This window comes from Eurosta solidaginis, chromosome X (genome assembly GCF_040869045.1).
Source record: "Eurosta solidaginis isolate ZX-2024a chromosome X, ASM4086904v1, whole genome shotgun sequence".
NCBI classification, from domain to species: Eukaryota; Metazoa; Arthropoda; class Insecta; order Diptera; family Tephritidae; genus Eurosta; species Eurosta solidaginis.
The window spans coordinates 196,143,536-196,162,822 of record NC_090324.1 but is presented as its reverse complement, the minus strand read 5'-3'; the positions used below and the strand labels follow the sequence as shown (position 1 = coordinate 196,162,822).

Below are 19,287 nucleotides of genomic sequence, written 5' to 3'. Positions count from 1 at the left end.
AGACAAGTTAAATTAAAAAGGGCGGAGCCACGCCCATTTTGAAATTTTCTTTTATTTTTGCATTTTGTTGCACCATATCATTACTGGAGTTGAATGTTGACATAATTTACTTATATACTGTAAAGATATTAAATTTTTTGTTAATATTTAACTTAAAAAAAAAAGTGTTTAAAAGTGGGCGTGGTCGTTCTCCGATTTTGCTAATTTTTATTAAGCATACATATAGTAATAAGGGTAACGTTCCCGCCAAATTTCATCATGATATCTTCAACGACTGCTAAATTACAGCTTGCAAAATTTTAAATTACCTTCTTTTAAAAGTGGGCGGTGCCACGCCCATTGTCCAAAATTTTACTAATTTTCTATTCTGCGTCATAAGTTCAACTCACCTACCAAGTTTCATCGCTTTATTCGTCTTTCGAAAAAGTGGGCGTGGTTATAGTCCGATATTGTTCATTTTTAGCGATCTGAGATGAGTGCTCAGGAACCTACATACCAAATTTCATCAAGATACCTCAAAATTTACTCAAGTTATCGTGTTAACAGACGGACGGACGGGCGGACATGGCTCAATCAAATTTTTTTTCGATCCTGATGATTTTGATATATGGAAGTCTATATCTATCTCGATTCCTTTATACCTGTACAACCAACCGTTATCCAATCAAAGTTAATATACTCTGTGAGCTCTGCTCAACTGAGTATAAAAACTTGCAATGTATCTTCAGGTAATCTACCTTGTAAATCAAGAATGATATGATCAAGAAAAGGTATATAAATTGCTTTTCGATAATACTTTTCAGCGTCTGATGAAGTGTAATTCGCTCGATGTATTTGCCCTTTAGCAATTGGTGGGAGGACAATATCAAACTTCAACTCATCTTCTAAAGCGACTATTTTTTTGTAAAGTCCCGAAAAACGACTTCCTGCTTCAAGTCTCTGGTTTTTTAATGTTCGCAAAGTGTCACTCAATGCTTCAGAAGCTTGATTCAAGTCTACTGACGGTGTTTGCAAAAGTAAGTTTAGTGGTCGTGTAACAGAAAGCACATTGCTCAAACAAATCATTGAAATCACGAACTCTGTCTCGCGAATAGATTTCAACATAGAACAGGCCTCAGATATTATTGTTGAATCTTGCCAAGTAGAAATTTCTTGAAACGAAGCAACAATTTTTGTGATGTTTTCTTCAAACTGCATTATACCATCATGTTTTTCAGACCAGCGCGTTTCATATAGTCTACTTAATGATTCCTGCAGATGTTTTTTGGAAACTATGGTACGTTTCGGAGACTGATTTGGAAAACTGATAATTTTTTTCATCAACGCAATACAATCCTTTGTTTGAAGAACTTTCGACGTTTTCGCAAGCGAGTTATTAAGACAATGGTTGAAACACGGACAATGATTACCATTGGTACATATTTTAAGAAGTTCCTGCACAGCTCCCTTATTTTCTGATGTCATTACAGAACATCCATCCCTTCCAATTCCAACGCAATCTTCGAAGGGTAGTCTTATATTATTAAAAACATCGATCACTATGTGTGCCAAGGCTACACCTGTCAATTTTTTTTCTCCATTTATAACATCTTCTTCTCGGATCGATTCGTACGCATCAAGGAAAGTTACAAAATCTTCTCTTATATTGCCTTATAATAAATACCGCTTATTATAAATACCGCAAGCAAATGCTGAGTTGCTCAGTATGACTACAATCAGTAGTTTCATCGAAAATAATTGCAAAAAATCTAGCTTTTTTAACCTTCTCTATCAAAATAGATTGAGTTTCATCTTTGTAGCATTGAATAAGATGTTTTTGATTCATTTTGCTTATATAAGTAGCTCTTGGATGTGTAGAATTTAAAAGTTCTTCAAGCTCTTTATGACCTGCAGCGACTAAAAATTTCAAAGTTGCCCTAAAATTACCCTCCTTTGTTGCTGATTCAGAAAAGTTAAGTTTACCGTCATCTCTACGGCCTCTTAATGCTTAATTCTGTCGCCCACAAAGAATAATAGTTTTTATAATCTCCAACTATCTTTTATTTTTCTCAACTTGTTCCATGCGATGAGGAGAAAGAAAATTAGTGAATTCCTTTCCTGGATTTTCATAAGTATTTATGAAATCTTGACTAAAAAGGACTGACTTAGAGTGATATTTGTTAATAGCGTGCTTATTTAGTACACCTTCTTTACCGGACAACTTTGCAAACGATGTCACAGGAACTTTGATAAATGCATTGAGAGGAACATTCGATTTCGAGTCGCCAGTATCACTTGAAAATAAGAAACAATATTTACAAAAACATCCTTTTATTGTTCAGAATAAACCAACCACTCATATTCAGTTAAAAAATGATGTTTAAAGTATCGCTTTTCATTTTTCCTTTTTTACTATGACTCGAAAAAGGGAAGATATAGTCCTTCGGTGGTAGCCAAGGATATTTTAGTAAGTTTTACTTCGTATAATCATCCAATAAATTTTTTTTTCCCACCAAATTACCTATGTCGTATTTTTCAACAATAGAATTTTGTGAAAGTGATATAGGTACATTCGAACCCGATTCAGTATTCATAGATATTGAATGCAACGTTTTCTTAGTATTATTATCAACCAACAATGTCTTAACCTCACGATCAGTATGAGTTAAGAGTGGAACAGTACTTCCGTTTTCTACATTTGTATCATCGCAGACCTGTTCTTGAAGTTTTGGCAGCTTGCAAAAATATTCTTTGATGCTCTTGATAGCTCGTCGCTTCTTATTATCTTTTCCAGAGTTTCCGTCCTGTAAATATTTATTTCACGTTATTCAAGAATTCTCTTTGATTCACGAAGAAGCAGTGAGCAATATTTGCATGTTATGAAGTTTATCTACTTGAATTTTGTTTGATGCTGATTGATGTAGCGAATTAGATATACGTAGACACTAGATTCATCTTTTGATATTAAAAAAAAGCTATGAAAACAAGATATATGCACTTGTTTTCTTGCCGCGACTTTAGTATATGCATAAACGTACTATATCCGAGTGATCTCACGAAAAAAAGCTGGTGCAAATATATTGCTCGCTACTGTTATAAAGCAGTCTGATTCATGAAATTTTATTAAATATTTAACGGTTATATGAAAATAGCAATGTATGCTCGATGGAAAACCCCATATAACACTTTAATGGAAAATTTTTACTTACCATTTTCGAGTTCCTCCGCCCTCGGTCTTTTAGTTTGCTAGTTATCTGTAACTCGAACTTCCAATTGCCGATTAATTAAACAGATTTAATAGTTCACGATGCCGAACGATAAATCGAATTAATTAGGTTAAATTTTTTAATATTCTAAGGTTAATACAGTAGAATCGCGAAAAAGTTAACCAAAACACACGCTTTAACACAAGTACACAACTCACAATGGCCATGACTAACTACATTTGCGCCACGAGACACCGACAGCATTGGGTTATATTTTAAATATTTTTAAGTAGTGAATATTACTCACTTCTTTTCCTATATATACATAGGTAGGCGGAAGTGTCAGTTATGTACTAAAAACCTAAAGGAAAAGAGATTAAATGGTGATCAAAGCATCGCTAGGTGTTATTTTGAGTTTTATAAAACTATTCTTCTACAAATAATATTGTTTCCCTTCTCAAAAAATTGTGGAAAAGCAAAGGTTTCTTCAAACAACTTTTATAAAAAAATTACCACATTTCTTCGAGTTTGCGTGATAGAAGTGGTAGAACTTCAAATAAAATAAAAATTGTGGTAGATCTACCACTTTAGTGGTAGAAGTCCGAACACTGGCGATTAACTTTCTCGCGATTCTACTGTAATTGAATATGTGTACTACAGTTTCTACAGAGATGACAAATGCCCAGTAGAAAGTGGTGAAAAATGTGTAAAGTGAGAGTGAAGATTCTGAATAAACTTTATTCAATAAAGCAAGGTTTGGTTCAGTATGTTATCAACAGCGCAAATATTTCTGAGCATTGGACTGATTTGCTTGAGCATCCTTACTGTTGAGCCCTAATATTATTTGAAAATTGATACTCAATTAAAGCATGCATACAAAAACTGCATTATGAAATGTAACGATCAAATATCCATCATTATATTTATAAAAATTATGCATATAAATAGTGGGTTTCTGGGACTTCGTGAAAAAAATTTTGTTCCGAATAAATTTTGGAAAAAAAATCTAGTCAAACCCGCTACTGGCCTACTACCTAGTTAACTTTTTAGAGCGAGACGTGGTCGCTCATACTCGGTCAACTTAGCCGAGCGATTAACAGTGTGCGGACTTTAAAATTTTGTTTAGTGGTAGATTTTTCAGAAAATAGTCGTAGATTTATGATAATGTGGTAGCATTGGGTTATATTTGAAATATTTTTAAGTAGTGAATATTACTCACTTCTTTTCCTGTATATACATAGGTAGGTGGAAGTCGCAGTTATGTACTAAAAACCTAAAGGAAAAGAGATTAAATGGTGATCAAAGCATCGCTAGGTGTTATTTTGAGTTTTATAAAACTATTCTTCTACAAATATTGTTTCTCTTCTCAAAAAATTGTGGAAAAGCAAAGGTTTCTTCAAAAAACTTCTAAAAAAAACTACCACCTTTTTTCGAGCTTGCGTGGTAGAAGTGGTAGAACTTCAAATAAAAGAAAAATTGTGGTAGATCTATCACTTTAGTGGTAGAAGTCCGAACACTGGCGATTAACTTTCTCGCGATTCTACTGTAATTGAATATGTGCACTGCAATTTCTACAGAGATTTTCCCGTAGAAAGTGGTTAAAAATGCGTAGAGTGAGAGTGAAGATTCCGAATAAAGTTTATTCAATAAAGTAAGGTTTGGTTCAGTATGTTATCAACAGCGCAAATATTTCTTAGCATTGTACTGAGTTGCATGAGCATTCTTACTGTTGAGCGCTAATATTATTTGAAAATTGATACTCGATTAAAGCATGCATACAAAAACTGCTTTATGAAAAGTAACGATCAAATATCCATCATTATATTTATACAAATACTGCATATAAATAGTGGGTTTCTGGAACTTCGTTAAACAAATTTTGTTCCGAATAAATTTTGGAAAAAAAATTTAGTCTGGGGGGCGATCTGCCTTATGGCTATCAAATTGTTCAAAAGTTGGTAGTCTGGCATGCCCAATACATTTTTATTATATCGATTATTGGTATGTAATCGAATTGCTACTTCCAAATTTAATAGTCAATCGCTTATTCATGTGCACGTTTCTTCATAATAGACCGTCGAAATGGAAAGGTATTACAAATTAGCCGTTTTTATATTGAAATTCTTTGCTTATTACACCTTTTTATTTTAGGAATGACAGCAGCGATAGCAGCACTGACGAAGAGCCGTGTACAAGTGAAAAGAGGTTGTATTTCCTTGGTGAATTGGTGCATTATTTTGTATTTAATTTTTCACCTTAGAAAGCACTAGCAAGGCTTTCGATCATCTTGGTTGAAGGACAAACGATTTGAGAAGTGGATTAGCTACGATGGAGACAATATTGCTTGCAAATATTGTCACTGCATATTGAAGCCGAAGTTGTACGGCTTGATTTTACATGCGAAAACTAAAAAGCATGCAAATGCAATGTTTCCTTTTTCCCGGGGTAAACAACCACCTTTACCTTTTCGATCAGTGACGGTAAATAACAGCGTAGTAAAGGCAGAATTAGCAAATGCAGTTTATATTGCTGCGCATACATCGATTTTATCTGTTAATCATCTGATACAATTACAAAGACATATATTTGACGATAGTGAAACTCCAGCCAGCTTAAAGCTTGGTAGGACAAAATGTAGCGCTGTAATAAAAAATGTATTATTTCCTCATTTCAAAAATTATTAATGGATGACATTAAAACAAATAACTTAGCGTGAAAAAGTATCTGGGTATTGTCATTCGTTACTATTGCGAAAGTTCCAAACAAATTATAAATACTGTAATGAATGTTAGCAGCACTGAGCGATGCTATCGTCTCTAAGCCGATGCTAAGCAGTGACGTGAATTCACATCCATAGATCAATCATTATGTATCTACATAAACGAAACAATAATTGCGTCTACACATATGTATCATGTACGTATACGAACAGCGGAGAGTCAATGCACAAACACATGCATATATCTGAGATACTCCTATAAGTATGCAATGAGAAAAACTATAAAATTGTGCAATTGTAGTTACAGCTGAGAAGTCTGAGAGCTGCTGGACTAGTAGATTCTGGAAGCGCCTAGAAGATGCGAAGGTTGAAATCAAAGAGTATAAAAGGCGACAATTGTAGAGGCGCTGGAATTCAGTTTGATTTGAGGTTTCGATTAAGACGATATCTAGCGAGCAATAGCAGTATTATTTTGAAAGTCAGTTTCATCTAAGCTATCAGTTTGGTTATTAAGCCAGCTAATTGAAATTATTTATTCAACAGTTTAGTGTTACGAACTTAGCAAAAAGGCAAATAACAGGATTTGCAGTAAAATTCGTTACAATTGGTGTCAGAAGAGGAATTGTTGAATAAATTCCGAAGATTGGGAATACAACAAGGACATGGCAAAGTTCAGTGAATTGAAGATCCAGCAACTGAAGAAGGAGTTGGAGAGCCGTGGATTGAATACAAGCGGCGTTAAACTTGAACTTCAGGAACGGCTACGAGAGGCAATGGAAGCAGAAGGAATTGATGTGGAAGAGTATGACTTTCATCTTGATGGCGAGGAAATAACAAAAATGGAAGAAACACCGCAGACAATGGCGAACACAGACCTGAACATGATATTGGCTGCAATATCGGCACAAATGTCCGAAATGTTATCACAAATATCTACCAACATGTCATCACAACTAGAATCGCAGGAGAACCGTATAATATCTAAGATGGAAGCACAAGAGGAGCGCTTATCATTGCAGGTGGCGCAAATGTCTTCGCAGTTGCTGCACTCTTCGTAGCATTGAAAGGACCAGCTGCCGAAATCTTACAGACTATTCCATAGTACGAACGGAACAGCTATGAAGCATTGATGGCCGCTGTCGAGAGACGTTATGGAAGCGAGCATAGAAAACAGATATTCCAAATTGAGTTGCAAAACCGTCACCAAAGAGCGAATGAGACTTTGCAGGAGTTTGCCTCGGATGTTGAAAGGTTGGCACATTTGGCGAATGCGGACGCACCCGTGGAGTACACCGAGAGGGTAAAAATCCAGTTTTATAAATGGCATACGGGACGTAGAAACGAAGCGAGCGACATATGCAAACCCAAAACCTACATTCGCAGAAACGGTATCTCATGCACTGACTCAAGAAACAGCATTGCTTCTGTGTAAGCCAGTTTACAAAGCACGCCGTGTGGAGGTAGAAAGGCCAGAGTGGGTAGACGCAATATTAGAGGCGCTGAAAGAATCGCAAAAGCGGAGTGAAAAAGTTATCAAATGTTTCAAATGCGGGAAGTCCGGTCGCATTGCCCGTCATTGCGATCTTGATTCTAGTAGTTCCAACAATGTGGGTGACCGTAAACGCAAAGATGGAAGAGATGAGCAAGAGCGAGTAAGAGGTAGAAATCGAGAGCTAGATCCAGCTATTGAATTCCCTGTAATATCTGTGTTGCAAATTGGTAGAAAATCGAGCAGTCTTACCGTCAGAGGGAATGTGGATGGCAAAGAACATGTACTGACTGTAGATACGGGCGCATCTCATTCCTTGAGTCGATCTGATTTGGTCCACAGGAGAGTAAAGTCATTACCTGGAGCAAGGTTGCGTACGGTCACAGGCGAGTATAACCAAGTCCAGTGAGAAGTGATATGTGAAGTCCTAATTGGGAAGGTCATGGTTTTACACAAATTCGTTGTGGCGGAGATTCTTGATGAAGTCATATTGGGAGTGGACTTCTTGGTTGACCATGACATCAGGATCGATATGCGGAGAAAAATTATGCGCTATAAGAACCAGGACACACCACTTAACTTTAGTTTGGAAAAAGGGTTCAGCAGTAATCGGGTACTGGTGGAGAAGACTCGACAAAGGCCACGAAATTCAAAGGTAAAGGTTGATGGAAAAAATGGGCCAAACAAATCAAAACCGAAGGTACCTGTGAGAGAAACACTGGCATTAAAAAGCCATAACGGACGTACTAAAACGAAGGAAAGGATTTCGCAGAAATAATGCAAGGGTGGTTTCAAGACAAGGCACACTACTGTTGTGAAGCGTCGAAACACCAGATTGTGAAGGAACGGCCCAGGGTAATGAGTAGTAAGATGAAACACTGGCATGACAAGAACTTTAATTCGGAAGGTTTCTTGGCAGGAGATTTGGTACTGTTAAACAACCCTCACCGGCGGAAAGGTGCTCCAGCCAAATTTCGGTGCAGTTGGGAAGGCCCGTACAAGGTTTTGAAGAAGATCAGTGATACCAACTACCGCATACAAAGCATTGAGAAACTACGGAGTAGAAGAGTGGTACATTTGGAGATGCAAGCGACGTTTAGATCGGGAGATTTGTCTGATCGGGACGATCAGACTTAGGTGGAGGGCAGTGTAACGAATGTTAGCAGCACTGAGTGATGCTATCGTCTCTAAGCCGATGCTAAGCAGTGACGTGAATTCACATGCATAGATCAATCATTATGTATCTACATAAACGAAACAATAATTGCGTCTACACATATGTACCATGTACGTATACGAGCAGCGGAGAGTCAATGCACAAACATATGCATATATCTGAGATACTCCTATAAGTATGCAATGAGAAAAACTATAAAATTGTGCAATTGTAGTTACAGCTGAGAAGTTTGAGAGCTGCTGGACTAGTAGATTCTGGAAGCGCCTAGAAGATGCGAAGGTTGAAATCAAAGAGTATAAAAAAAGGCGACAATTGTAGAGGCGCTGGAATTCAGTTTGATTTGAGGTTTCGATTAAGACGATATCTAGCGAGCAATAGCAGTATTATTTTGAAAGTCAGTTTCATTTAAGCTATCAGTTTGGTTATTAAGCCAGCTAATTGCAAAGTATAAATGTTATTGTGAAGTACTTTAATAAACACCATTTTTCCATTATTCAATATTGGAGTTATTTATTCAACAGTTTAGTGATACGAACTTAGCAAAAAGGCAAATAAGAGGATTTGCAGTAAAATTCGATACAATACTTTTTTAAAATTAGCTGAGCTAAAAGACTATACATCGGAGGGCATTGTTGAAGCAATTCTTAAGTCGCTGCTTGCAGCAGAAACGTATAATTGGTTTTCCAAGTCTGCTGCAAGACAAAATCAATACAGAGCCATTTTTTCTGCCATTAATGATGGACTGCAACCAATACAAATTGTCAGGGCATGTAATACTAGGTGGTTATCTATTGAAGTGGCGATCAAACGATTAGTAGATTAATGGCTGGAGCTGCGAACACATTTTAAAATTGCTGCACTTAAGGAAGCATGCCACAAAACAAAGTTTTTGGCATCTCTTTATAATGATACTAATATAGCTTATGTTCAGTTTTTAAAGCCGCTGCTAAGCGAAGTTCAGAAAGTTAATAAATTATTCGAATCGAATGATGCAGATCCCACAAAACTTTTTTCCGAGCTAGTTTTGTTGATCACTTATCTATGTAATCAAGTACTATCTCCATGTAAAAATGTTGACCTTTTGTGTTCTCCGCTTACAATATATTTAACTCCATTTCCACAATTTCATTATTCTTTTGAAGGATATATAAAATTAAAAAAAGACGAAGGTAGCATTGATGAAGACGTCGAACAATGCATTCGGAAATTTTTTCAGACTTTTATTATCAAATTTATTGAGCAGCTACGTCAACGCCTATCACAGAATATCCAATCTTTAAAAAATATTGAGTTTTTTGCTATAAAAAATGCTTTAAATGTTGTGAAGCCCAAAATATTTGATACGTTTAAGGCAGAAGAGAGCTCTTTTAACGAAGATGAAATTACTGTTACAGAAATGCAATGGAAACACCTATATTCATATCCATGGCAAGAGACCACTTCTACAGTAAAGTTTTGGATAGAGGTAAAAGAGTTTAGAAATTCCATTAATGAAAATCCGTTTGAGGAATTACAACAGTTCGTATTTAATTTGCTAATCCTACCACTTAGTAATGCGGAAATAGAACGAAGTTTTTCTGTAATGAATTTAATAAAAACTAAGCAAAGGAATAGAATGCAGATTTTGATGTTAAACTCTTTATTAACTATAAGATACGGTCTTAAAAGCCTTGGAAAATGTTGTCATAACTTTAGTACACCTATTGATCTCATAAAATCAATGAATTCAGGAAATATATACGATTCAACATGTGAATTAAACGAAGAAGATGATTTTGTTTTTGAACTGTGATTCAATTTCATTTTTGAATATAACTTGAGTGATATATATCAACTATTCCAGATTATAATTTATGTTACTATTATAGTTTAATTTATGTACATATGTACATATCGCTACCTTAATTCACAAAGGCCCTATCTACATAGGAATTGCATTGAAGACAGGGCCTTTGTGAATTAAGGTAACTATATGTATTTATAAAGAATATTTTCCATGACTCAATTATTATTTTTTATTTTGTTTGCTTTATAATAGTCTAGTAACTACAGACATACATATGTGGTGTAATTAAATGTGAAATAAAGGTTATTTAGCTATTTTTAAAGAAAAAAATTTTTGCTATTTTTTTGGCTATGATTTTTTTTAGCTATTTTTAGCTATTTTTTTTTTTTTGTCAAATGTGTGGCAACACTGGGCACAATTGCCGTTAATGCCTAATGAGAGAGTTCGGCAATATGCTCTACGTGCATCCCAACATCCACTTGTATGCGGATGCTTTCTTCGCTCTCATCTCATATTAAATATTTCTTTATTCAGTCTATGATTGACAATAATCTTACAGACTAGATTAACAAAAGTTTCTTATACATATGTAAGTAAAAAGTGTTAAAAAAATTAACATAATAGAGAGAATAACAAATCTTTAAAACAAAAGCGTGATACGGAAAAATTAATACACTGGTCACTATTTAATGAGTTGAAGGCAATTAGAGCCCGTGTGATAGGCCCATTTAGAGCATAATTAGACTTAAACTGGTTCTTTTTTTAAGGAATATGCCTTGGGGATTATAAAATTTAGATGCTCAGTAAATGTAAACGCTGAATCGAATACAATACCCAGATCCCGAATTTTATTCACCCTAACTAAAGGAATAAAGGCGGCCACCGTAGCGTGCTCCGCCTACCACACCGAGGATCCTGGGTTCGGGGCCCGGGCAGAGCAACATCAAAATTTTAGAAATAAGGTTTATCAATTAGAAGAAAATTTTTATAAGCGGGGTCGCCCCTCGGCAGTGTTTGGCAAGCACTCCGAGTGTACTTCTGCCATGAGAAGCTCTCAGTGAAAACTCATCTGCCTTGCAGATGCCGTTCGGAGTCGGCATAAAACAAGTAGGTCCCGTCCCGCCAATTTGTAGGAAAAATTAAAAAGGAGCACGACGCAATTTGGAAAAGAAGCTTGGCCTAAAATCTCTTCGGAGGTTATAGCACATTACATTTTATTTTTTTTTTTTTTAACTAAAGGAATATCAATGACGTAGTAAGCTGAAATAAGTGCAAGCATGTTTTTACAGCACCAGCCATTAAAATTATTTAACTCTGATTGAAGAGTAATAACATCGGACTCATTCTTAATTTTGAAAAAGATTTTTAAGTTATCAGCGTAGAGGAGATAAGAGCATTGCTTGAAAGAAAAACGTCATTTATAAAAATAATATAAAATAGGACCTAGGATACTACCCTAGTTACACCTAAGGTTGCCACGTATGGTGATGACCTTACATTATCAATGACAGCCAAATTTACTCTGTTAGATAAATAGGAATATATCCACTGCAAAAATACTGATTGAAAACCCAGTTTTAGTAATTTTGCCAGTAGAGCTCTGTGAGATACTCTTTCAAAAGCTTTGGATATGTCTGTATAGATGCAGTCAACTTGACAGCCATATGTGAAAGCCGAGATATACTAATGGCAAGATTGGTAACTGTCGAACGTCCTGGAATGAAACCATGCTGATATGGGCAGATATAACGCTTAACCAATGATAATAATTTAATCATCGCCGTTTTCTCAAAAAGTGTTGAAGTAACCGGAATCTTCGATATTCGGCGATAGTTGGTAACATTATTTTTACTACCGCTCTTATGAATAGGTTGAATAAAAGTAGTTTTCCATTCACCTAAGAAAATTCCAGATCTTAATGATAAACTGAATAAATGCAACAACGGTTCAGCAAGGGAACCAACACATTGCTTTAGCAAAAACGATGAGAATTTTTGAAAGTCGCAGTGCTTTGCATTTTGATACTATGAATACTTAGAATAACGTCATCAATATTAAGAACTAACGAAGGGAAGTTGAAGCAAGAGATTATCCCATTCAACATGGCTCCATCGTCAGTCCACGAATCATCAGTGGCAAAGTTTGCTTTAAAAAATTCCGCAAAAATTAGCAGATTCACTAGGCGATAGACGATAAGACACAGACATTCGAATTACTGAAACGGACTGCTTGGAACGAATAAAGTTCCAAAACGATTTAGGATTCGATTTAATATTATTTTAAAGGCTAAGAATATATCGATTATATAGAAATTTATCAAGGCAATTAAATTCTCTCACATACTTCAAGTATTCTTGCTTGAACTGAAGGGATCCCGAATTTTTAAAAAGTTTATAGTTTAGTTTCTTTAGACTTTTATTAAACCATGGCAGTTTGTAAACCTTTGCTGCAAAACGAGGGATATTGCTGATAACTATTTCCAAAATACCGCTTTTAAATAAATCAAAGCAGCTAGCGAGATCACAGTCACGGAAAAGAGACTGCCAATCTATATTTGAGATCAAATTTTTAATCAAACCAAAATCACAGCGACTATAATTGAAACCAACATCATTATTGTATTCCATAGGTCCAAACTAATAAAATTTAAGTTCCAAGATCAATGGTACATGATGTTAAACGAGCATGAATCAAATTATAACATATTCAGATCTATTAATTTTTGTTTGGAGTGGCATCATTGAAAAAAATGTGCATTTTGACAGCGCTCTCTCGAAACAAAGAGTTGCAAATCCATTCATATATGGCAACAATATCAATAACATTCGGCACTGAGCGCGTGGGAGATTTCAATGCTTTTTGTTGGCATTACGTTTTTTTTATTGCACGGTTCAACGACTTTCGTTTTTGACCACGTTTGACGAACATTGAGTGCATCAATAGATTTACATCATTAGCTTTGAGAGAATATCACTATACCAACTTTTAATAAAGCTGAGAGCCTTTTTTGAGTACCCGTAATTTTCGACTGCATAATTGACGGCAGACCAAGAACAGAATTGTCACATCTATAAAACAGATTATTGTGATTTTTGAAAATGTTTATTATATTTGCACTAATATTCGCACATTTAATATGCATTTTAGCATTACAAATACCACATATAAGGTGGTCAACATCACCACACGAACCTGTGCACTTAACAAATTTTTTCATTGCATTAAATTAGTGAAATACAAAGAGCGAAGTTAAAACACGTCTAGCCCCGTCGACTGATTCATTCATTTTCCACATGAAGTTCCCACGAAAACTTGCTATAATAATATATTCCCAACGGTTAACCCACCAAAGGCAGTCCAGCCGAAACGAGGGGCGTAACGGCATGGTGCACGGATTTGGTGCCTTTTATTGCCGAGTCGCTGAAAGGCTATTTTACTAAGCGCCGCGATCTAAAACTCCTAAGCTATGATACAAACTCCTCAGCTAGGTTAGGTTAGATTGAAATGGCCGGTCCATGAAGACCTCACATAGACTGAATGAGTCCCTAGTCTTACCAGAAGTTCGTTTTAACGACCAAACTGAAAAACCCTATCAAAAACCAGGACCTATGATTTAAAATAACTCCGTCCTCTGGGCAAATACTAGAAGCTTCCTAGGATTTAAGCCACTTGCTGCTCCTAGATCTGACAGATGTATCACTCCCAATAGCTGGAGTCTTAGCCTGGCAAGCGCAGGGCACGAGCACAGAGCGTGCTCGATCGTTTCATCCTCCAACCCGCACTTCCTACATCTGCACCAAGCCTAATTTAAAGGCACGTGACGCCAGAAGGGGGTGTCCAGTCAGAATACCCGTCATGAGTATACAGTACTCTCTTTTTAATGATAGAAGCAAATTTTTTATTATAAGGTTGAAAGACCTACACATAATCTTCGACACTTTACAGCCCGCGCTTCAACCGACGCCTTTTCCGCTTGGTAGTTCATGTGCACCTCTCGCCTTCGCTTAATATTATTTTAAGCCATTCCACGACCGCTATACTTGAAACTTGTAGCATGGCAGGGAATATACCATCTGGGCCCAGCGATTTAAACTTAGAAAACGTCTTCACTGTCCATTCGATGTTGGCATCGGTCACCAAGCCGGGCACTACCCGCTCCGTGATCGAAGTGTGAGTGCTGTCTGCTGGCTCTTCTAAACGATCTCCCGATGGGAAATGTGTATAGAAAAGCCCCTCAAGGGATTCCTCACTATTACGTGACCATTCCCCGTTATCTTCCTTTATTAGTCCCTGGACTATGTTTCCCTTGCTAGGACTTTGTTCAACCGTGCTGTTTCGCTGGAGCACTCTATGTCCGTACAGAAACTTTTCATGACATTCTCTTCGCCCTGGTAATTTCACGCTTGCATATCCTCAGCAGATCCCTGTACTCGTCCCGACACGCTTCGGTTTCCGCGGCCTTTGCTAGCTTAAACAATTCTTTTACCTATCTTCTTATAGTAATCAGCTCATTGCTCCACCATGGAGGCTTTGCTTTTCCTCTGAATCTTCTTAGAGGGCAAGCTTTGTTATACACAGTCGTAAGCGTCCTCATTAGGAATTCATTAGACTCCTCCAGTTCCTCCACACTGGCAACCTCTTTGGGTTGTCCCAGTTTTGTTTCTACCTGTTTCTGGAATTTACTACAGTTCGTTGACCTAGCGTTTCTAAAGGTTCCTTCCTTCTCTACCCTCCTTAGGGGGATGCTGAAGCTGATATACGCATGGTCGGAGAAGGATGGTCTATCAAGAACCATCCAATCATACCTTGATATATCACGCTTGGAGCTCAATATAATATCCAGAACACTGCTGGATGTTGGACAATGTACGTAGGGACATTCCCCTGTTTGCTATCTGCAAATCGGTTTGCAGGATGTAACAAAATAGAGATTCGCCTCTCTCGTTCGTATCTGCTCCTCCCCACGCATTGTCGTTCGTATTTGCATCCGCGCCTATGACCGACCGCCCTTTGCGCCCTTCATCCTTTACTAGTCTCTTACACTCCATCGGTGGAATCTCCGCATCATGGGCCATTTAGCAGGATGCCAGGATAAGAGCCTGCTTATTCTTTTGCTCCACAGCCACCTCTACGATTTCCTCAGTAGTTTAATAAGATATATATATGAATGCAGCTGTTTCCTTACCTTTAATACAGCTCGCACCCGTCCTTCCGTTTGCGCGTAGTAAACGCCAAATCCGCGCGCGCTAAGTTCAGAAACATTTCCTTCAGCTGAGAGCCACGGCTCCTGGATCAGCGCCACGTCAAACAAACCCTCCTCAAGGGTTAGGAGGAGTTCGCTCAACGCCACTTTACTGTGTTGAAGGTTTATTTTAGGACTCGCAGCACCATTGGGCTGTTTGTCCCCCTCCAGCACCTTCTTCGGGGCGTCGTCGTCTTCCCCTTGCCCTTTTGCTTTGTAGTGTTTGAGGCCCCCTTCAGCCTCTCGTAACTGCTGTGCCGGGTGTCCTCATCAGCTAAGTAAACGCTTAAAAAATGTATCTAACATTTTACCTACGTACACATAGTTCATTAAAAAATTTGTTGTAGAGAAAACATCATCAGCAGAGAAGGATGAATTAGTTACTAATTTTTAAGGATGGAAATAATAGATTTTTTAATGTTGAATAGTGAGATATACACCATGCTAGATTGAGGATATAACTGTACAACAAACCGCGGAACGGCAAGTTTAGCTCTATTAATTTGAATCTCTAAATTTAGCCTTATGTTTAAAATGTCTAGATTACCCAAAAGCATTAATAAGAATGATTCCAAGCATTTCTATTCCACAGGCAGTGTGCAGTTATAAATATTTGTGAAATAATAGTAGACTTCTCCATGTGGCTGGTCGATTCTATTCAGGCCGAGAATGGCAGGCACACAGGTAGTAAATTGATTTTCTTTCTCTAGCGTGGAGGTACGATCAGCCTTTTCTTGGCCCTCTCAAAAGTGTTTTAAGAAGGTTAGTTTTCTATCCCTCCACACCCTAAGGTATGTTATTGAGCTGCTGTCTCTACTTGCTTTGGTTTTAGACCGCAATCGTATTGATGTTGGAGGAGACTAGTCTCTGCGTGAATACCATCATTTCCGTTTTCGTTGCATGCAGCCGAAAACCTTATTCATTTATCTATCGGCTCTTCTACTTCTAATATCTTTTTGGCCTTGATTTCTTTAGTATATCATCAATTATATTTTAGATAATCCCTTAGTATATGGAATGGATAGGAAAGTACCTTCACTAAGTGTACTAACACCTCGAGTTTGTTGTCCAACCTGACGGATTTGAAGCCATTTCTGGCATATAGCGTTACCAAAGTGGCCAATGCCGTTTTGGCTTTTTTGGCATTCGTGCTCTCGATTATAGCGTCTATTTTGGAGTCATTGTTTTATGAGGGAGTTTATCAGTTTACTGGCCGCATCAAACATGCACAGTTCCCGTTTAGTAAAGGAAGTCAAAGTTGCATCCCGGAATTTATTGTACGTGCTCAGAAACAACTCAGAGCTGCTATTTGCAGCCTCCTCTGCGGCGATCAAATCCTGACTCTTTTCTAGGATTCATGCCGTTTGCCGTTTTTATCTCTGTTAAGTCGGATGAGGAACAGATAATCTATTATGTTTCGTTTCTTGTCTTAATGCATTTCTTGATCTGGTAGGCCTAGTTTCCTCTTCTGTTTTGTAGCCTTGTCCCAATACTCACGATCTACTATTTCACGAAGCTTTTTCCAGATGTTAAGTTTGTTTCGTTTTATGTTGATAACGAAAGCCTTTTTCGCTATTTTTTACCAGATTGCCGATCTTCGTATTCCATGGCATACCCTGGGAGCCCCGTTATTTTATTATTCCACTTGTACACTTGATTTCCACCTCTGCAAATATTCTGCTATTGGAGGCATGGTAGATATGGATCCTCCCGTACCTTTCATTCAATAGCGTTTTTAAACAAATTTTATTTTACTAATGGAAAGCCTGGCTACCTATATTCCCGGGCCTATTTGCTATTAAGCTGTGTTGTGGTATTTCGTTCTAGAAGAGGTTTTAAACGATATTATTCTTACAGCCAGCATCTATCTCTGATATGCAAATGTAGCAATAAGTTGCATTTTGTTCGGGTTCTTAACTATGTTTAAAGTTTACAGTATCTTTTTCATAGGGAGTTTAGGTAAGGTTGACCTGGTTTTTAAGTCAAGTGTTATCAATAGTTTGCTCAACGACCAAGTTGACAACTCCTATTAAAGGCCAGAAGCTGTGTTATAAAAATAAGTCCATCTCTAAGCAAATACAAGAAGCTTTCTAGAACTTAAGCTACTTTCTTCACGGCACCAGCACAAAACGTGAACGATCATTTCCTCCTCCAACCTGTATTTCCTACATCTAGCTTCCACTGACGAGGCCAAATTTAAAGGCATGAAGGCAGTGTCCAGTCAGAGTACCCATCATAAGTCTAGAGTCCTCTCTTTTTGATAAGATTAACTTTGCTAGTCCTAGGCTGTGAGGCCTACACATGATCTTCGAAACTTTGCAGCTTGGTTACACGCCTTTTCTGCTTGAATGATCATTAAACAGAAGCGATCTTGTTAAGTACAAATCCACTTAACGAAATTGTACACACTGTATTTGATTTCTAACAACTTTTCGAAAGCGTCAACTCTTGAAACAAAGCTATGGTTTTCCGACAAGGTAACTTCGAATACCCTTTTACAAATTTACTACTTTCTCACATTACTTTGTTACACCTTATTTGGTTTGTAATTTCATAAATGCATTATTAGGCACATATTTTGGTCTGTCTCAGTTCCATTTGGTCGACAATTTCGGTGAATGTGCCATAACTCTGAGTTATGTTGGCGGAAATTACAAATTGCCTGCTCAATTGATGACATATTTACGTTATATAAAATTTTATACATTTGCAATGTATATGAATGTATATAGTTTTCCACTTTGCTGCTTACATACGAATGTTTCTACAGTTAATTTTATCCTTGAAAAGGGTGTAGGTTTGCATGCGTGGTGAAAGCTGGAATTTATTTGCTCCCGTGAATGTATTAATTTTGTCATAAAAGGTTGTATTGTTAATTAAATGATACTAAAATAGAATTGGTATTCCAGGAAATATTATTTAAGGAAATTTGTGCGCTCCACAAAATTTCAACTCACAATGTTAACCGGCGTTTAGTAAAATTCAACTTTGATTTTTAAATTAAAGCACAATTTTAAGAACAAAGTTGGCGCAACAAATGTTTTTTAATCAATTGTGGGCGAGAAGTGGAGGAGTACAACGTTGCTCGTACCAGTCTCCAGTGGGTAGAAAAATAAGTTTCATACTTCTGGCATAAATCGTACTCCGTATCTGATCTTTTAGAAAAACAAATATATACTGCTACTATTATCAGTAAAGACCCCTAAGTCATACACTTGTTCAAATTTCTACGTGAAACACACATGTACATCTTTAAAATTTGTTAGGCTATGTGGCATGTAGTTGAAGTCGCACCAAGTAACTAAGTCGTCTAGACCTGATTGTAGAAAACTTATACCTTCCCATGACACATATGATTTCAATAGCTTTACTCATCAGCATACAACGTCAAATTTTTAAAAACTTATTTGTGGTAGAGATATCATGAATAGAACTTACGATTTATTTTCGAACACAAGAGAGAATTTCAAGACCCGAGAAATCGAAAACTGTTCTTCTCGCGAGATTCACTTATTTTGAAATATTCGTAAATTTCGCTAGGTTCTCGACATTCAATTAAGTCGCTATATTGACAGTATTATAGCACCCTATTTTTTACTTGTGGTTTTTTGTTAATTATATTACCTTTCCAATGATACTTCATTGAAAACATATTTAAATAATTTTGTTATAATATTCTTCTGCTCTCG

General features: G+C 36.9%; 2 protein-coding genes across 2 annotated transcripts in view; both read right to left on the bottom strand.

Moving 5' to 3' along the window:
- LOC137234544 (apolipophorins-like) overlaps positions 1–19,287 on the bottom strand; it is an 867,416-nt gene that overhangs the window by 846,652 nt on the left and 1,477 nt on the right. The gene's annotated exons all lie outside the window — the stretch shown is intronic.
- LOC137234545 (uncharacterized) lies at positions 2,448–18,543 on the bottom strand. Its single transcript, XM_067758007.1, has 3 exons — positions 17,454–18,543; positions 3,189–3,245; positions 2,448–2,783 (listed from the first exon to the last, which is right to left on the bottom strand). Exons 1-3 carry the CDS (start codon positions 17,460–17,462, stop codon positions 2,454–2,456), a joined length of 396 nt encoding a protein of 131 aa, XP_067614108.1. The 5' UTR covers positions 17,463–18,543; the 3' UTR covers positions 2,448–2,453.